The sequence below is a fragment of the Pollachius pollachius genome (assembly GCF_949987615.1).
Source record: "Pollachius pollachius genome assembly, chromosome: 1".
NCBI lineage: Eukaryota > Metazoa > Chordata > Actinopteri > Gadiformes > Gadidae > Pollachius > Pollachius pollachius.
This window is the reverse complement of record NC_136934.1, coordinates 37,364,787-37,383,637: the sequence shown is the minus strand read 5'-3', so window position 1 is coordinate 37,383,637 and position 18,851 is coordinate 37,364,787. Positions and strand designations below refer to the sequence as shown.

General features: G+C 42.6%; 1 protein-coding gene across 1 annotated transcript; it reads left to right on the top strand.

Annotated features, from left to right (window-relative positions):
• Window positions 1-2,427: 2,427 nt before the first annotated feature.
• dpy19l1l (dpy-19-like 1, like (H. sapiens)) lies at window positions 2,428-18,446 on the top strand. Its single transcript, XM_079734594.1, has 22 exons — window positions 2,428-2,718; window positions 3,178-3,202; window positions 3,562-3,649; window positions 4,096-4,233; window positions 4,514-4,634; window positions 6,452-6,545; window positions 6,740-6,797; window positions 8,187-8,278; window positions 8,626-8,725; window positions 9,605-9,682; window positions 10,944-11,030; window positions 11,721-11,780; window positions 13,034-13,114; window positions 13,420-13,521; window positions 13,952-14,023; window positions 14,563-14,645; window positions 15,143-15,167; window positions 15,828-15,947; window positions 16,528-16,702; window positions 17,091-17,190; window positions 17,724-17,849; window positions 18,213-18,446. The coding sequence occupies exons 1-22, from the start codon at window positions 2,502-2,504 to the stop codon at window positions 18,364-18,366; spliced, it is 2,196 nt and encodes a 731-aa protein (XP_079590720.1). The 5' UTR covers window positions 2,428-2,501; the 3' UTR covers window positions 18,367-18,446.
• Window positions 18,447-18,851: the final 405 nt, after the last annotated feature.

The window sequence follows — 18,851 nt, the reverse complement described above, 5'->3', positions numbered from 1 at the left end:
AAAAGTAGGCTATATACAATTTAAGGACTATAGGTTTAAAAATATAAATAGGAAATGATCAGCACAATATTCCTCCGACAAAATATATGGAAAAATAACCCCACATTGATACGTTTAAAGTTCATATAGTTTCAATAAAGTAATATCCTCGTGGCTCAAATTCCTAAAGCTCAACGTTGAAAACGATCGCAAAAACGAATGTATGGTACACACCATACATCCTAAGCTACTGTCAGCAGCTCGAATATATTTGTATGTCTTTGTGTTTTCTTTTTTTAAATCTCTTCTTTGTCTCACTACGCCTGCCGTCGGTCTCCACCGTGCCCTGCTGTGTTATGTGTCCAAACAAACTCCTTCGGTGTGGCCGCAAGCTGTGCCAACAGCGCAGCGCGTGTCAGTGGCGTATCCTTCACAGCCATGCCGTCAGTGGACGGAGCAGGGGAACCACAGGCTGCGAAACACTGGTCGTATTTAAGGCAACACTTCAGTCAAGGCATGATTCGGGTGATGGGTGATGGGACGGGTAGGCCTCGGGCCCCAGAGCGTCCTGATGCACGAACAAGGCCGCTACAGACCAGTTTAATCAAGCCTCCTGTCAGACGTGTGTATCATGAAACATATAGGCATTTGGGAGTAGGCTACGGAGGGAAAATGTATTTTCACCACTGAAAAATTCTTTCATCGGTGGGTTTGTGAGAACGGCCAGCCTGCTGTAGAGACTGGAATACAACTGTACATATTACATTTAACTTCTTAGGCATTTGGCTGAAGGCCTCAGGCAGATGTTCAAAGTAAATAACACGATTGCTTGTATTGCATTATCTGATAAAAAATCGAATTAATAATTTGACAAGTTATCAAACCTGTTTTTGTTTTGGCGTTGTTTAAGATGGATTTCTGGCATCGAAATATTTGTAGGAATTTTGCCTTATTTTGGTTGTCATTATTGTTTGTTGTTTGGTGCATTGCTGAACTTTGTCTCTAGTTGAAATTATAATGCACCATATCCTAATGTAATTATTCACTTCGAAAGAAATGCCTAATGACTATGGCAGAAGATCTTGCGTGATGGCATAGCCTACACCAGATGCACCATACACACTGTACTATATACTATAGGCCTATATAAGTAAGGTTTCCCTACTAGGGAATGTGATATTATAAATAAATTATATGGAACAAAAAAAAGTAAACCACTTTTGTCATTCTTTCCAAAATAATATAGAGCGGTAGTCTGAAAAGTCAGTTGGCTAGGGTAAACCAGAGGTGTAAACCAATATCGCATTTTGAGCGGCTACGTCACGCCCACCTCCTGCGTCACGCGTTGACCTTAGAAATTGAAAAGTTATATGGGAGTTCACGGAGCTACGTTTAAAAAGTGTCGGTTTCAATCTGAATATCTATGAAATTTACCTGTCAGGGTTTATAATAAAAATACAATTTCAAACAATTAAAAAGACTGAAACGGACTTAAGTACCCAATACCCTTACATATATACATCGGCATTACTTTGACTTGGGTTTGTGCAGATTACATTTTCTTTTTATTGCATATGTCTTGATTTAGAAGATTTAATTTCACTCCATTGATTCCCATTCAAAAATGTCAGTGTGGTCCAGCCGTGATGCAAGAGGTGGGCGTGCCTTAGCCGCTCTAGGACGTGCAACATGGTCCTACAATGACATCTTCTGGCTAGTAATGAAACTAATTTAAAGTTCCCAGATTGAAAATTAGGCAGAAACCACAGGGCAGTGATATTAATTAAAATGAAAAACATTTTACATCCGATTTAAACACTACTAAAAATATACAGAGACACATATTAACACAATACGACTATGTATCATGCAATGACAAGATAATGAAACATTTATATATAGAAGAGCAAACTATACGAATGAAAGTGTTTCTATTTCGTAACTTACCAATTGACAATAGGCTACTATATGAGACGAATGGAGCATGGTCGTGCTAGACCAGTTTCCCTACAAAACTAAAATGACAAATTAAAATATTTATATTTGTTGAATGTGTTTACTATTTACCACGCTTTTTTCCACTACAATATATTGATAGATACAAAAAAGATTTATGTATGTTAATTATGAGTTTATGCTTATTCAATTATGTTAAATGATAATAGTAGCATATAGCCAGAAAGCAAATCTAGTTTGGTCAAAATGATGGGGTACATACATCGGCCGTGGGTAAACGGATGTGGCAGTGTGTTGACATCAGACAACAAAAGGTCGGTAAACAAGAGATGCCCATCCCACATCCTAGTGTTTCCAAGGTTACCAAATGCAAGCGGCCTGCAGTAGCGCCAGAAAGCCAAAAGAGGGCAAAGTTTCCTCAGATTTGTGTAGACGAGAGATACCGCCATCACCCAGGTAGTGACTGTCCACAAGCGGTTCATCAGTCGACACTGGAGACCGAGGGGGGTGTCTTGCATAGCGGTGCTGTCTCGAGCCTTTCCTCTGTCTGAACACTGATTTTTAAAATGGTGATTAAAACAAGAAAACAAAGCAGCGGGAAAACCCAAGCGACCTTGGTCGAACGGGACAAGAGTCCGCTTGTTATTAAAAGTAACATGAAACGAGCAGGCAGAGAGGGAAAGGGTTTCGGGAGCTTTCTGCCCAATGTGATTTCAGCCAGCAGAGCCAAGCTTGGGCTCACTCCTGGTGCTTTCATGAAACTAGGAAGCACTCTACTGCTCGGTAAGTTATCGTTAGCTAGCTAGTTAGCCTCGGTGCTCAGCTGCTAACGGGTTCCTTACATCGCGGATACAGTGCTAAATATAGTGCTGAACCCTACGCGAGTGAGCGGTATAACTCTGCTCGTGACCCGGGTTATAGCTCTCACTCGTAACCGCCAGTTAGCTTTACCGTTGCTAAAGTTACGGTTAGCCGCCTACCGTTTGTTGTCCAACATTGACGTCAGTCACGTACATGGCTTTCCAATGTGTGTCGTCCCTTCTTGCAAAGTTGTTAACATGTTACCGTGAGTTTAACGAACCCCATCAAATCCGTAATGATTTCCATAAAATGTCACCCAGCATCACACTACTTGCAAGCATTTTAAGTTCGTTCGACCGCCAGATATTCCAAAAACACTGGTTATGTGTCATTGCAGTCTGCCATTCCAATTCAATATTTAAGGCTGTTCTTCTTTTGCAGCGGCACTTGCTGGATTTATCCACTGGTAAGGGATTATATTTAGTGTGTGTGTGTGTGTGTGTGTGTGTGTGTGTGTGTGTTAAATGCTGTTGCTTTTCCGAAACGATATTTGTTCTACCATGAAGTTACATTTTTTGACAGGTACTATATTAGAAGTAATAACCTATTATTATATTTGTGTGATAATTCCACTTTTACATTTTCGTGTCATGCACTACATGTATAATTTTATGTAGTTTATTTGACGTTATTTTGTATGTAATCAAGGGGACGCCTTAGTCTATGAAAATGTATTTCATGTTTTCATAGCATAAACATTGTCAACGTATTGGCCAACAAAAAGTGAACGTGAATAAAAATGTTTTTTCTTCTCTTTGTGATTAGGTATCACCTCACGCTCCTGTTTGAAAATGACCGACATTTTTCACACTTATCTAATCTGGAAAAGGAAATGGCTTTTCGGACGGAAATGGTAAATAGGATAGAATATATCAAACTATCATTATTGATTCTGGCTTTTCATCCATTTTAATGACTAACAATACATATTTTTTTAGCCAGCACCCACAATTAATCAAAGTGCATCATAAGGTCATTTTATTACTATGCATCACTCTTTCTCGTCAACCATAATCCAGATTATTATCCTGTACGGGGTGAGGTAAAAGACCTTTAAAAAAAAGAAAAGTTTATAACATTTTTGAAAGTGAGAATTTATCTTGCATAGGAAACCAAATGCACTGTGTGCTTCGGCCCCATCTGCTGAATCTATCTAATGTTTCATGTATGACAGTTCCTGCCACAGTTTCCTTTCTTCATCTCTTACTTTTTCTAGCCATTTCTATGCGTCCCTGTCCACCGGCTCCTCCCCTGCAACCATGTGTGTTGGCTACAGCTTTGTTTCTCGTTGTGTTCCAGGGCCTCTACTACTCTTATTACAAGACCATCATCGAGGCGCCCTCCTTCCTGAGCGGCCTACACCTGGTCATGAACGACCGGCTGACGGAGTACCCGCTGGTCATCAACACCCTAAAGCGCTTCAATCTATACCCAGAGGTAATTCAGCCAATAATGTTGTCTACATTATTGTGTAATATTCATTGTTATTAATATGCTATTATGTTATAAAGTTGTGTATGTGTTATTTCGTAATGAGCAGAGTAACCCAATACAAAATGAACAACACCCACTCCCAATGAAGCCACCGATCAGAAGGCAATTACCACTGAGAGAACACAACAAAAAGCCAATATTCGTTTGTTATTCAACCGATACTCATTTGATTGAATATCAACCTACCCTTATGTCTCTCTTTCCCTCCCACTTTGCCCACAAGGTAGTCCTGGCCAGCTGGTACAGAACATACACAGGCCTCATGGACTTCTTCAGTGTCCCCACTAAGATGTGCTGGTCCATCAACAGGGGAGAAGGCCTTGCTCCTGTTGACAGCTGCGAAGGTATTGGCAGTCGTCACTTTCGTTTTATCAGCGAACACAGCATGTTCATGTCTTATGTCTTGCACACATGTCACACACACGGATGTATACACACACAGTTTGAACAGTGACATCATTGGTCCGGGATTTGCCTTCCTCATTTGTCTGATCTGAAAAATTGGTGGTCCCCCCTTTTTCTTTAAAACAGAGTTGATGTTGCACACTGCGTTTTTTTGCAGTGTATGAAGCAATACTTTATTTATCAGAAAATAGCAGAGTGAAACGCTCCTCCTTTAAAGAGCCAGTGAACCCAAGACCACATTTTAAACGTGATAATTTTTCTTAAATGATCGTCAACATAGTAAGTAATTTATAACATTTTAATCGCTGTTTATCACTGAAATAATTCCCCAATTTAGAAAAAACTGGGGGAAAATCCTCTTTTGCCATTCTGGCCTAAACACTATGTGAATGTTCCACTCTGCTGCGAATGCAGATGGCGTTCCTTTCGTGACGTCGGAGTGCCTTTTCCAAGGCTCTCAGATGTCACGAAAAAGGGGTGCCGGTGGACGCCAGGGCAGCAGTTGACTGCGGAGTAAGAGAGATGGAGCGTAGGTTGTAGTGTAGGACCACGGTGTGTGTGGATGGTGAGGCTCCATCTGAGCAGCAACCACAGTGTCTGCGCCCGATTAAGGGTTAGGCATCACGGACATTTCATATACAACATCGCTCATTATAGTGGTCATACACAGCGACGATACTAAAACGGTATCATAAAGTCGGTCTGGGTCATAGCCATGGGGAAAGACAAAGACAAACCTTGAATAAGCTTAAATTAAATTAAAACGGATCACTATTGAAGAAAAATGCAGAGATGACTGAGAAGAATAAGTCTTTATCATTATACTCTAATTCTTATAACTATAAACTCATGCATGTTATTTATTTCCATCTTCATCGTCTCATTCTTTGTTGATTGATGAAGGATATATGAAGGATGGAAGGTGTGGACAGAATAAACTTTTCACAATGAAACTGAAATGCCTTTATTTAGCATAAGTGGTAAGAAAGAAATGTTTTTTTTCGATTGTTGAGCTTTGTCCAATCCATCGCAGTAGCGATTCCACAAAACAGACTCACATTTTAGTGTTTAAAAACCTGACACAAGTCTCCTTGCTGTTGTTTATCTGCATCAGCATGCAAGTCACGCCGCATGAGACATAGCAGGGCGTGATATTAGGAGATCATTGCTTGTTCAAACACCATAACGTTCAAGAATTACACCCTGTGGGGGTGGGTGTTTTGTGGTTAAACCTGGCCTACTGTCGTAATAAAGACCTGGCTTCCACGTGGCCTGTTGTTTAAGATTAAATATTCATCCAGAGGGAAATGACTGGTCAGCAACTGCAGTACAGAGAAGGAACAGAGCATAAAGTGCAAAATAAACAAATAAACAATCAATAGTACAAGAGCAGTAAGGTGCAATAGCTGTACAGCTAGAAATGTGTATATATAAATGTTAACACAATTTAATTCCAAAATAAACAATGCCACATGTAACATTACATTAAGGGCCATACATTTGAGATAAGTGGCATGGGGCAAATCCAAATATACAATGTTAAAATATCCAAGGTTACCAGTAAGGGACAGAATCAATCTGTTGGGACAGTGTGACGGTGATATGCGCACATTTAACAAATCCGCTGTAATGTAAAAGGTTTGACAGGATGCAAACCGTATATTTCAATTCTGTCAAAATTGCATAAGCTCCTTTGTTTTCAACAATTGTTTGTGTGTGTGTGTGTGTGTGTGTGTGTGTGTGTCCCATCCTCTAGGCCTGGGCGACCCAGCATACTTTTATGTGACCTTTGTGTTCCTCCTGAACGGCTTCATGATGAGCTTGTTCTTCATATACGGCACCTACCTCAGGTAACTTCCCTTGAACTTTCACCTACCTACAAAATATTAAATCCAACTCCTTGGAATTTAGTGGATAGAGCTGTTCGAGGGATTCAAATATGTATGCAAAGGGAAAAGATAAACGCTGATCGCTGATCTGCCTTCTCTGTTCTTATTATCTCTCTCTCGTCCTTGTGTTCACTGTCTTTCTTCTCCCTCCCCAGTGGAAGTCGCTTGGGAGGCCTGGTCACCACCGTGTGTTTCTTCTTCAACCACGGAGAGGTAAGCCTCACACACATGCACACACACATGCACACGCAAAGAAAGATAAATCAGTGCAGCAACACAAACACGCACACCTCCTGCAAACCAGACGGAAATTCTGCCTTTCACTTAGTGAGAAATAAACACTGTCTTCCCACACATTTAGATGTGTGTATTTCTGTATGTGTCTGTATGTGTGTGAAATGTATTGCGTTTCGCCTTGCCAACCCACACATCCATTTATTTTTGACAGCTATATCCTTAGTGGTCCAGTTCAAGCGTATGCTAACCTCCCTGGTGCGTATTATGAGGTTGTGCGTACCCCACTGTTGGTTTACTGTGGGGTAGTGACACAAAAGGAAATCTCCGCCTCACGTGTCGCTCATTGTGGGTGTGGGTGTAATATGGTACTAAGTAGTTTGGTAGAAGTAGCTTGAAGTCCTCTCAATACTTGAAACCGTCTTGTTTCTTGAGTGGATAGTGTAATAATACACTGTAACATGATCAGACATTACACACAACTAGCTGCTTAATCTGTCTACTCCCGCTTTCTGTGCGGATCTTCAGAGAAAGTTTCTGATTTTCCAGTATAATTTGCTCCATCCTGAATGCCTCCATTTGTGTCACTGCAAATGGAGGGGATCAACTTTGCTCTTGGATGAAAAAAATACAGATGCACGTTGTTTTTAAGTTATAAATATAACTGATAAATCTATTACCATTACTTCCAACTGAACTTACATTGACTTAACAGGACAGTTCTCAACAAGAGGACTCCCTTTAAAGAAGAATTGGTGTGTAGAATTGTACGCCTTTCGAATTGCTTGCCCTTGAAAAGCATTCAGTTGTAATGCATTGGTTTGCTCTCCTCCTCTACAGTGAAATTTGGAATTCCATTAAAGCATCCCAATACACCTCTAATTCCATTGTTGCTGATAATGTGATATGGAAAGCTCAACCATTTGCATATTCTTTTTTTCTGAGAGGTTAATTCATTCATCCTCGTTTTTCTTATAATGACCAATTCATGTGTATAATAACGGTACTGGGTTTGACGCTAATATCTGTAGCCCAACAGTAGGCATCGTTGAGCAAGTTGTCTTTCACTTCTGGGTGAAATGATACTGCCTTTGTCATTTTCGTCTTTACTCTTTATTTATTTTTCTGGGCTTTGCATTTTGTGTATTTAAACGTCCTCACTTTAAGCTTCCATCTCCATTCAGAGTGATCCAAATAAGAGATCATGAGCTTCTGTCTATTGCTAAAGGACTATTCTACTGTGTGTATGTGTGTGTGTGTGTGTGTGTGTGTGTGTGTGTGTGTGTGTGTGTGTGTGTGTGTGTGTGTGTGTGTGTGTGTGTGTGTGTGTGTGTGTGTGTGTGTGTGTATGTGTTTGTGCGTTCCCAGAGCACTCGTGTGATGTGGACCCCACCTCTGAGGGAGAGCTTTGCGTACCCCTTCCTGGTGATGCAGATGCTGCTGCTCACCTACATCCTACGGTAAGTGTGGGTCTTTTTGGGTTTGTACGTGGGTATTTTTACTAAAGAACAAAAAAAAAACATATTCAGAAATATCAGAAATATTCCCCAGAAGGCCTTTATGTTATCTTAAGGGATTTGGTCCTGGATATTTTTCTGTGACCGCTTTGGCTTCTTAAGAGTGCAAAGCATAGATGCCGGCCTTGGATTGCACAGAATGAATGAACTCTGTACATGCTGAGTGCGCATGCACATTATGTGTATACACGTTGTGTGTATGTGTGTGTGTGTGTGTGTGTGCAACAGTCATGAGCATATGAACATATATATAATCTTCTGTGTGTGTGTGTGCTGTCCCATGGGTCCAGGACAAAGAGACCTAGCAGAACGTCCATGGTGGCCCTGGGGGTCTCCACACTGTGCTTCATGCTGCCCTGGCAGTTTTCTCAGTTCGTGCTGCTCACCCAGGTACAGATGTTTTATTTTGATGCGAGTGAGTGACACAGAACGACACACTCGCATCTTTTGGCCTTTTTCACTCCGACGGCTGCTCTATGCAGGCGCCGTCACGCCGCCATGGAGAATTCCTAGGAGCTTCCGCTTCATCTGTCTCTCACACCGGTCTCTCCCGAATGTAACCCCCACCCCCCTCGTCTCGCCTATTTAATGGCCGTATGGTAGCGTTAATTTTCCTGTAGACCATTCCCTGCATGGAGAAAACTAATGAATGTATCAAAGATCCAAACGATTTGCCCATCCATTTTCCGCATCAGCTCATGTCCTTGCGACCCGGGCCGGCCGTGCGGTATAGTAGTATAGTATAATCCAGGTTTAAGCCAAGTGATCGCACCGGGAATGCATGGCAGCACTCGTGGGCGCCTGTTGAGGCCTGTAGAGTGTGCGACTGGCCAATCGAAATTTGGCGCTGAAGTCGCTTGGAAATAAATTCAATAGCGTGTGCCCTCTGAAGTAGCTGGCTGGTACATTAAACCATCCATTAGGGTTTGAATAAATGTAAACCTTTTTCCATTTATCATGCTCATAATACGCACATATTGTACTGGACTGCTTTTTTTTAATACTATTACTATTGAAGCAAAACTGGAGAGCTTAATGGAAATCATAGCAATACATTTAACTTCCTAGAGTCGACTGGAAGTTCAGTCCCAGTGTGATGATGCCTTGCAGTTAATATCTGCCCCGTTTTGACAGTATCCACACTGCCTAACCACATACCATGAGACACAAGGCTCAATGTTGGCAGGATATCGTTGCTACTAGTCATAGATTTGTACTTTCAGCCATTGTTTGAGCTGATGTTCGGTTGTGCTGCTTTGTTCTGTCCAGGTGGCCTCTCTGTTTGCCTCCTACATCCTTGGCTACCTCAGCCCCACCAAGCTGCAGTCCATCCTGGTGACTCACATGGTAGGAGACTTTCCGCCTGCACAGGGCAACCTTATTCAAAACCTGCATCTCATTTAAAGAAAAACAACCATGTCCAAAATACAGTGTGAATGACCCACAGATTAATTCATTGATTTTAAAGCACAATGCAGACTCTAAAACAAACTAACCCAACAGCTTGGTTCACTCTGCTCCCTCTAGCACTATTTCCATGGTTTCTCCACACCTGTTCCTCGATATCAATAGTGCTCATCAAAGGGTCGCAATTTCAGTTTAGCAAAAAAACATTTTCATGACGAATTTTTTATTTTTTTTTTTTATTTTTTTTTTTAAACATGTCTAAATTGGAAGCAACATGACACCAAACGTATGAGATTTTCTTTCCAGTCTCATGGAAGCCTTTTTGTGTCCCGTTTTGTCTCTCGTCTAAATGAGGGCTGTATGTGAGCGAGGGATGATCCAAGCATCTCCTCCACATTCCTTTGCCCCTAATCCTCCTCTGCATGCTGGGCTATGAGCCAGGGTCTGGAAGCCAGAGGCTGGGAGCTCCAGCGATAAGGAAGTCATCCAGAGATGGTGGAGATCTTATTCCAAGGGAGGGCATGCAGGCAGTGCATAATTCAAACGGCTTGGCAGTGATGATTTCTGTGCACGCGTGTGTGTGTCTGTGTTCCCATGAATAACAAATGCAGCCAGGCAGAAGCATGTGTTTCCCCTGTGACCTACGTGGCTGCCAAATCTTCAGTTGAGTTGCGACCGGAAGTTGGCCCAGTGTGCGAACGCACAGCCCTTGCTCCTATTTAAAATAGCCATGCTTCGTCTTGGGGAAGGCTAAGTTTTCATCACTTGGCATTTGGTCTATTCTAATTATTTATGACAATGTATCATACAACCCCCCACTCTCCCGTAATGATTGACTAACTTACAATCTAACAACAAGCTTCTTCTGTTTCAACTCTGAGGGACGAATCTACTAGGGATCGTTGCTATGCGACAGTTGAAGTCCCGTGAGAGATGAATATTTCTGACAAATTATGCAGGGCTTGTTTTGTCTGATCTTAGGGACTCGCTTTTGTCATGACAAAGTGGATGTGGTTTGTTTGTTTCCTCCCCGTGGTGTCATTGTCATTACACAGATGAGCTGCCTAACGACTGGATTCAGCATCCCAGTGTGAAGCTGGTGGTCCAGAACAAACAGTTTCCACACAACTGGGAGGCAAAGCAGATTGCGGTTGACTGACACATCGTTCTCTCTCTGTCTTTCCCTGGTTGCTTCCTGCAGATCGCTCTTGCTGTGTGTTTCCTCCTGATGTTTGGCAACTCCATGCTACTCACCTCCTTCTACGCCTCCTCTCTGGTCTCCATCTGGGTGAGTCAGTGCTCTGCTCCCCCGAGGCAGGGGGTGGAAGGGTGTGTGTTAGTGTGTGTGTTAATTTTGTGATCGTTTGACACTAAAATCGAGATCGAAATTCGATTAATCGCCCAGCCCTAGTGTCCGGTGTGTGTGTGTGTGTTTTGACATCTACAACAGACAATTTGCAGACAGATTCAAAGACCTCTGAGGCCATTAGCCACCAACCTACACGCCCGTCTCAATGGATGTTCATTAACTTAGCCTTGTCCTTTACATTTCAACACTATTTAGTAAACTCTGTCGAAGAACCCAAAGAACGACTGACAGGCCTGAAGCCTCACTCCCCTGCAAAGACAACTATAGCTCATAGTCTGATCTTTGCTTTATGCAAGTGTAATAATTAATAATAATTAATTATTAATTAATTAATTTGACAGTATATGTGGAATACAAGAAAAGAATAACTGCAGTAAAAGCATTGACAACTCAGGATTGTTTTCTCTGATTTTAGCTTCTAGTTTTAAATAATAAAAGATGCTCCAGTTTATGGCTTAGGTCACCACTACGTCTCCATAGCCATTTAATGCAGTTTATATATAAAGATACACAGTTACATATTGAGTATATTGGATATTCCTTGTGTTTGGTATTTTGTTGTGATTCAGAGAATTTCAATGTTTGGATGTTATGTTGTTGTCTTGGCAGGCCATCATCGCATTTAAGGACAGTTTCACAACAGTCTGCAGACCCGGGATCATCACTTGGGTACGCCCTGCTCGTCATGTAACTGCTGAAAATATGCTGCATTGAATGCTTCTTCATCTTAAAATGCAGGTCATGGAAAACATTGTGTCCAGGACCTTATGGTTGATAGTTGTATGCTTCATTTTAGGGAGTTGGTGCATTTGGCGAATCAGTGGAAAGGTTGTTTTTTTCTATCTCTGCAGCTCTATAGAGGATTTCAAGCTGACCCCACCCATAATATGATATCAACCAGCCAAACGCTGGCAACATACACCGCTGTGAACCGTTAGTCATTGCGAACATTTCGATATAAATCCTGAGTCAGTTTCAATGATTAATTTTATAAATATTATTTTCATTCCTCTCTGATGTCAGAGACTTGCGGCGGCTGTGTGCTATGACAGACTCTATATTCGACAGACTCTATATCAGAATCAGAATGTCTTTATTGTCATTGCACAAAGTGCAACGAAATTGGGGTAGAGGCTCTCAAAATAAGTGTTTTTTTTAAAAAAAGATATGTTTTAAAACAAAAGGATGGTCCTCATTTTTTATGGTTTATTAATGATATTATAAATGATTTTTGAATTAGGGAACGATGGCTTGGCAAACACTTTTGTTTATGAAAGGTGCTCACAGTAATGCAGAGCCAAAAGGCTTCTGCTGCATCAACCAATTCATCACCTCGGCAGCGATATCTGTACCTGCAATTTGTCATAAATGGCAAGCACTTGTAAAGATAGAGTAGGTGCTAAAACTGTCATCAGCAGTGGAAGTACTAAAAGCTTCATCACATCCGTCGACTCGATAAACGTATAAATACACAGTGTTGAAATGTCTACTCTGTAGCAAGAGAGATGATTTGTAGGCATGACAGCTCCTGTATGCTTTTAAGATCTGTTTGTCGACAAAGAGTGATGCGTGTTTTGATATGGATATAGTCTTCCAATTATTGGTAGGCCAGCCACAAGCAGATCAGTACGGTCATCCAAAGGAAATTAAGTATGATCAAACATATAGGACCACCTCTACCTATCAGCCTGATCATCTTTAAACCATTAATTGATATTAGCAGACACAGAAATGGCATTAGCAGTGACTGGCAATTTGAATAAGCTTTTTTAGAGCTTAGAGCTAACCCTAACCCTCAAGTGTAAGGCAGAAAACTATGCACACCACCTCTACAGCACCTAGCATAATGCCAGTTTGGGTTTATCTCCTTATAACCCTCCACCTTGTCCCCTCATGCATCTGCCCCCCCCCCCCATCCTCAGTCCATGCAGGGCCTGGCTTGGGTGGGCTCCACATTGGTGCTCAAGTTCCTATTGTCCACCGTGCTGGGATCCTCCGATGACGTAAGCCATTGTTGCTATGATGAAGTTAGTTGCATTAGGCTGAGGAAGTGAATAATATTGTGAATGTAAAGCGGTGGCATGCATACTACTTCAATATTCATGTTTTGCTCTACATGATAGATTAAGATATATATCAGGGAGGCATCCCGCTCAGTATATCTGATTCATATGTTTCTATATTTATATTTGTCATTTGTATATTGCTTCTGATGGGGGCGTCCATTTAGTGAGACAACCTCACCCTCAGTGATGAGCCTGGGTGAGGCGTGGGGTCGAGCTGTGACGTGTTTCCTGTGTTCCTGTAGGCTCACATCAGCGGCCTGATCAAGTCTAAGTTCACCAGCTACCAGGACTTCCACACGCTCATGTACACCTGCGCTGCAGAGTTTGACTTCATGGAGATGGAGGTAGTGTTTAATACATTTGATGTTTTGTACAGTTTATTTAGTTAAGTTAAAGGCAATCGAAAGAGGACAGTTAATCTGTGATGAATTATCTTAAAAGATGGAATCTGTTTGCTCAATCTATGTGTATAATACGGGGTGAAAATATGTTGACATCTTAAATGTCACTCTGTGTCCTGGTGAAATGTCAGCCATTCAGACCGCAGCGACCTGCTGTTTAGAAGCAGGGCTCCAACAGGCCCTCGACCGCTGTGTGTCTGTGTGTGTGCGTGCATCACATTTTGTAAAGGTTATGGACTATATACTGTTGTTCTCTGTGACTTTAGATTCGGCCTGAATAGAAAATTCATCCAGACAAATCTTAGCTTGTTGTTCTGTTCTGCTTCCGTATATATGATGAGCCACTACTTACACCTGTCCCCGCCTGTCTCAGACCCCACTGCGCTACGTCAAGACCCTGCTGCTCCCAGTCAACGTGTTAGTGCTCGTGCTCATCGCTGCACGGGTAACTTTTGCACCACACACACACACACACACACACACACACACACACACACACACACACACAGCGCACATACACACAGATACCAACGCTTAATTAGTGTCTTTTTTTGTAAAGCGCATGTCATTTATAGACCAAAAAAAACCTTGGCTGTTCCATGAATTCATGAATAAAACATGGTGCTAAAAATATACACGTGTCACCTACTGCCTCGTCAATTGTCACAAAACGACAGCTTGACAACTGCACCAAAGCTGAAGTCAGTTTAACACGCGTTGCTGATTATCTGCAATGAATTTAAAAACAGCATTGGGGGCGGTTGGTTGTAGAAAAAACGACATGTAGAGCCAATGGGGAGATTCCTGATGCATACCATTTGTTCATTTAATGTGATGTCTTTCTCTTTCTGTCTCTCTTCTTCTTTCAATTTGAATTGATTTATAAGCATGGGAAAACTACATTTTCATTGCCCGAGCACGTCAAATTAGCAAAACCCAAAATACAATGCCAATCTAAAAACATTTGTTTCTGTCCCTCTTTAGACGTTACAGGATGTGTATCACTCCCTGGTCCATGGAGACATGGCCAACACCTCCGAGTCTCAGAGTGAGCTTGAGGAAGAGGAGTGAGTGTCTGTTCCACTGCTTGTGCTCTGTTGTTCACGGCTACATTTGAGTGATGTAACCAGGGTCCAAAGTAAACACCTGCCACCAGCGAATAGGAGATAGATTTGACTATTTGGCAGGTACAAATCCTTGACTACATATCAAAAGAATTGCGTGGACAGAAGGTTCTTTCACTTTTAGATAAAAAGTAAATTTGGACCCTGACAGTAACTTAGCAGAAAAGGTAGATGCCAATGTCTTGAAGGGAAGCTCGGTGTCCTTAAACAGTTTGAATACACAGTCTGAATATTTCCATGCAGTCTGGAAACCATGCAAATCTCTCTCACAGTCTTATCTTTAGCATTTCTACGCGGTGGGCTACTGTATTGCATTAAACATAAACATATTACATTTTTCCCCCATAATGTATTCGTCTCTCTGCACTGTGCCCAGAGATAGCATTGCTGTTTTCTGCCTCAGTGACCCAAACTCATTCTGTTCTATTTGCTTCTTGCAGGCCGGAACTGATAGCCAAAGGAGAGGTGAGCGAGCACAAACTGCCCTATCTCTCTCTATCTCTGCAAGGTATTAGTGAGCGGAAGCAGCAGCAGCAGCAGTGTTGTCACCCTTGTGCCTTCCTGTGAGTGAATGCCTCTGTGGCTGCTGTCTCGTCCTCCGGCTCTCTTCCCTTGGTTCTCCGCTGGGAACTGAAAGCCAATGTTTCTCTTGCCGTGGAATCCAATCCCAAACCCCAGCGCCTTTTATTTAGTCTTTTTTTCTTTCTCTTTATCTCTTATTTTTTCAATACTATCTCTCGTTAGTCATATGGCTCCCACATGTCTCTCTGTCTCTGTGTTTGTCTCTCTCTCTCGCTCTTTATATGCTCGATCTCCATTTATCACTTTCTATTTATTGCTCTTTATCTATTCATCTCCCCCCTTTCTATTGCACTGTTGAGTTGTCTTGCACACGCACACACAAACAAGTGCATACACACACATGCACACATACATACACACACACGCAATGTTTGCTCCAACACACGATATTCAAGACACACACACACACACACACACACACACACACACTATATGCAGAGTTTATTGTTTGGCTTGTAACGCGCATTGCACAAATGCAATGTTAAAGATTATTATTGTTATGAATCACTGTGTGCTGTCTGCATTTGTTGTTTGCTCCTCCAGCTGGTGTACCACGGTCTTCAGCTGGTGGCGTTCTCCCTGCTAGCCGTCCTAATCATGCGTCTCAAGCTCTTCCTTACCCCTCACATGTGCATCATGGCCGCCCTCATCTGCTCCAAGCAGGTGACCGGTTTAGTCTGTTTTGGTTTCATTTTGATTTCTGAATGAATGAATATCGTTATGTATTGTTATTATCAGACTGTATTTGTAGTCAAATGTAATTATTGAGTGTTTTATTGTTTCTCCCCTCTCGCTTCCTCTGCCTCTCTGTCACTTTCTCACTCTCTTGCTTTTCTCTTGCTCTTCGTCACTCCCCATCCACCTCTCTCCCTCTCCACATCCCTTTCTCCCTCTTTGTCACTCCCCTCCTCTCTCCCACTGTACTGTCCTTTCTCTCTCTTCCTCTTTGTCACTCCCCCGCCTCTCTTTCCCTCCCAACTCCCATTTCACTCTCTTCCTCTTTTTCACTTCCCCTCCACCTCTCTTCCTCTCCATACCCCTTTCACTCTCTTCCTCTCTCTCCCGTACTCTCCTGTACTACCTATCTGTCTACCTCTTTCTCCATATCTGTGTCTCTGTATCTTTCGCTTTCTATCTACCTCTTTCTCCATATCTGTGTCTCTGTATCTTTCGCTTTCTATCTCCCTCTCCCGTTCTCACCCTTACTCTCTCTCTCCTTCTTCCCCTCCCTCTCTCCCCCCAGTTGTTCAGCTGGGTGGGGGAGAGGTCCAGGCTCCAGGTGGTGGTGTTTGCCTTTCTGTCTGTCATGGCCGTACAGGGTGTGGCCAACCTGCAGGCCCAGTGGGGGATCATGGGGGAGTTTAGCAACATGCCCCAGGAGGAGCTGCTTGACTGGATCCAGGGCAACACCAAGCCCGGTGGGTACTGCTGCTGATGGGGCTGCTGGTGCCAACACTGTTGCAGCAGTGTTTTCTGCTTTGTAATGGGGCTTTGGAAAATTAGACATTAGCTAAACTGCAAAAAAGTAGTTACATTGTAGGTATTTGAGCTCTCTCTCCCTGGCTCCCTTCCTTTCTATCTCTCACTCTGCCCCTGCTCTATATCTCTTACAATACCCATATCTGTGTACCCCTGTCACATTCACAATAATTAAATCTACTATTAAGCAGATGCTTTTATACAAAGTAACTTGCAGTGAATAGCGAAGCATTTCATAAGGGAGCATTAACATTTTGGTTGTGGAGATCTGTGCCACCTCCCTTACCACCACTAACACTGTCCTTGAATCTCTCCATCCGTCTACAGATGCAGTGTTTGCTGGAGCCATGCCAACGATGGCCAGTGTAAAGCTATCGACCGGCAGGGCCATCGTTAACCATCCACACTATGAGGATGCCGGGCTAAGGTCAGCTAGCACTGTAGCATAACTACGGCTTTGGTCAGCTAGAAGTGCACTGTAGTGTTATTACTAGGGCTCACGTCAGCTAGCACTGTAGTATAGCCAGGGCTAAGATCGACTACCGCTGTATCATTGCCAGGCTAAGTTCAGTTAGCACTGCAGCCTTTGTTATTTGAGGTAGATTATCTACAAACCAACCTCTGTCCAAATATTTGATTCCAAAGCTCCACGTGAAGCTTTGTCTTGCTTAATTTTGCGTTTGGCTGTTTTTCAGAAATGACAAAAGACAGAGTTAACTCCAATATTTATGTAAAATACTTAATAACAGTTAAAAGAGTATTTATTATTATTAGAAGGTATTTAAATGTTATTGCAACAACAAGGTCGGAAATTACTGCTATGCTTAATGCCAGCCGTCCCCATAAGGTTAGTGTGTGTGTGTGTGTGTGTGTGTGTGTGTGTGTGTGTGTGTGTGTGTGTGTGTGTGTGTGTGTGTGTGTGTGTGTGTGTGTGTGTGTGTGTGTGTGTGTGTGGTGCAGAGAGAGGACCAAGCTGGTGTACTCGATGTATAGCCGCATGTCCGGGGAGACGGTCAAGAGCAACCTCATGCAACTGGGGGTCCACTACTTTGTGCTGGAGGACTCCTGGTGCACAAGGAGGACCAGGTATGACAGACACACAGACACACACTAAAGATTGCGAGAGAGGTTGATATTCCCAAAAGCCTTGGAGTTGAGCCATGAGCAACCCACTGTGGCTGAGCCCCACATTCACAGAATGAACAACCGTCTGCATACACACCACCGCAGACCTAGTCCATCCCTTTATCTCTCTCTCTAAATATTCCTCCTTCTGTCCTCCCTCTTCTCCCGTGCGTGTGTGTGTGCGTGCGCGCCTGTGTGTGTGTGTGTGTGTGTGTGTGTGTGTGTGTGTGTGTGTGTGTGTGTGTGTGTGTGTGTGTGTGTGTGTGTGTGTGTGTGTGTGTGTGTGTGTGTGTGTGTGTGTGTGTGTGTGTGTGTGCATGCTAGGCCCGGCTGCAGCATGCCAGAGATCTGGGACGTGGAGGATCCCCAGAATGCCGGCAAGGTCCCCTTCTGCAGTCTGGTGAACAAAGACGCGCGGCCTCACTTCTCCACCGTCTTCCACAACAACGTCTACAAGGTCCTCAAAGTGCCCAGATAACAGCTCTCTCCCTGTGTGTGTGTGTGTGTGTGTGTGTGTGTGTGTGTGTTTATTTTCTTTGTATTGGTGTATATATATATATATATATATATATATATATATATATATATATATATATATATATATATATATATATATATATATATATATATATATATATGTATGTGTCTATATATATGTGTCTCCCCCTGTGGGTAACCTCTCTGTCTGGGGGTGACCTACTACCCCAAGCCCAAACCAGTGTTGATGTTTATATCCAATGAGGAGAACCAGGTCGGGTTTGTCCATGATGGATCCTCCACTACCAGTGGATGCTCCTCACATTGCCGGAACCATGAAGTTCACATGACCTCTAAGTTCACCCATGGTTCCTTTTTTGATGCAATCGCATTCTCTGAAGGCTTATTTGGAGAACATGTTTTCATTGATTTGCGGTACAGTTGAATTGCAGTGTTCTACTCTGTAACTTAGCGTTTGGATGTAAA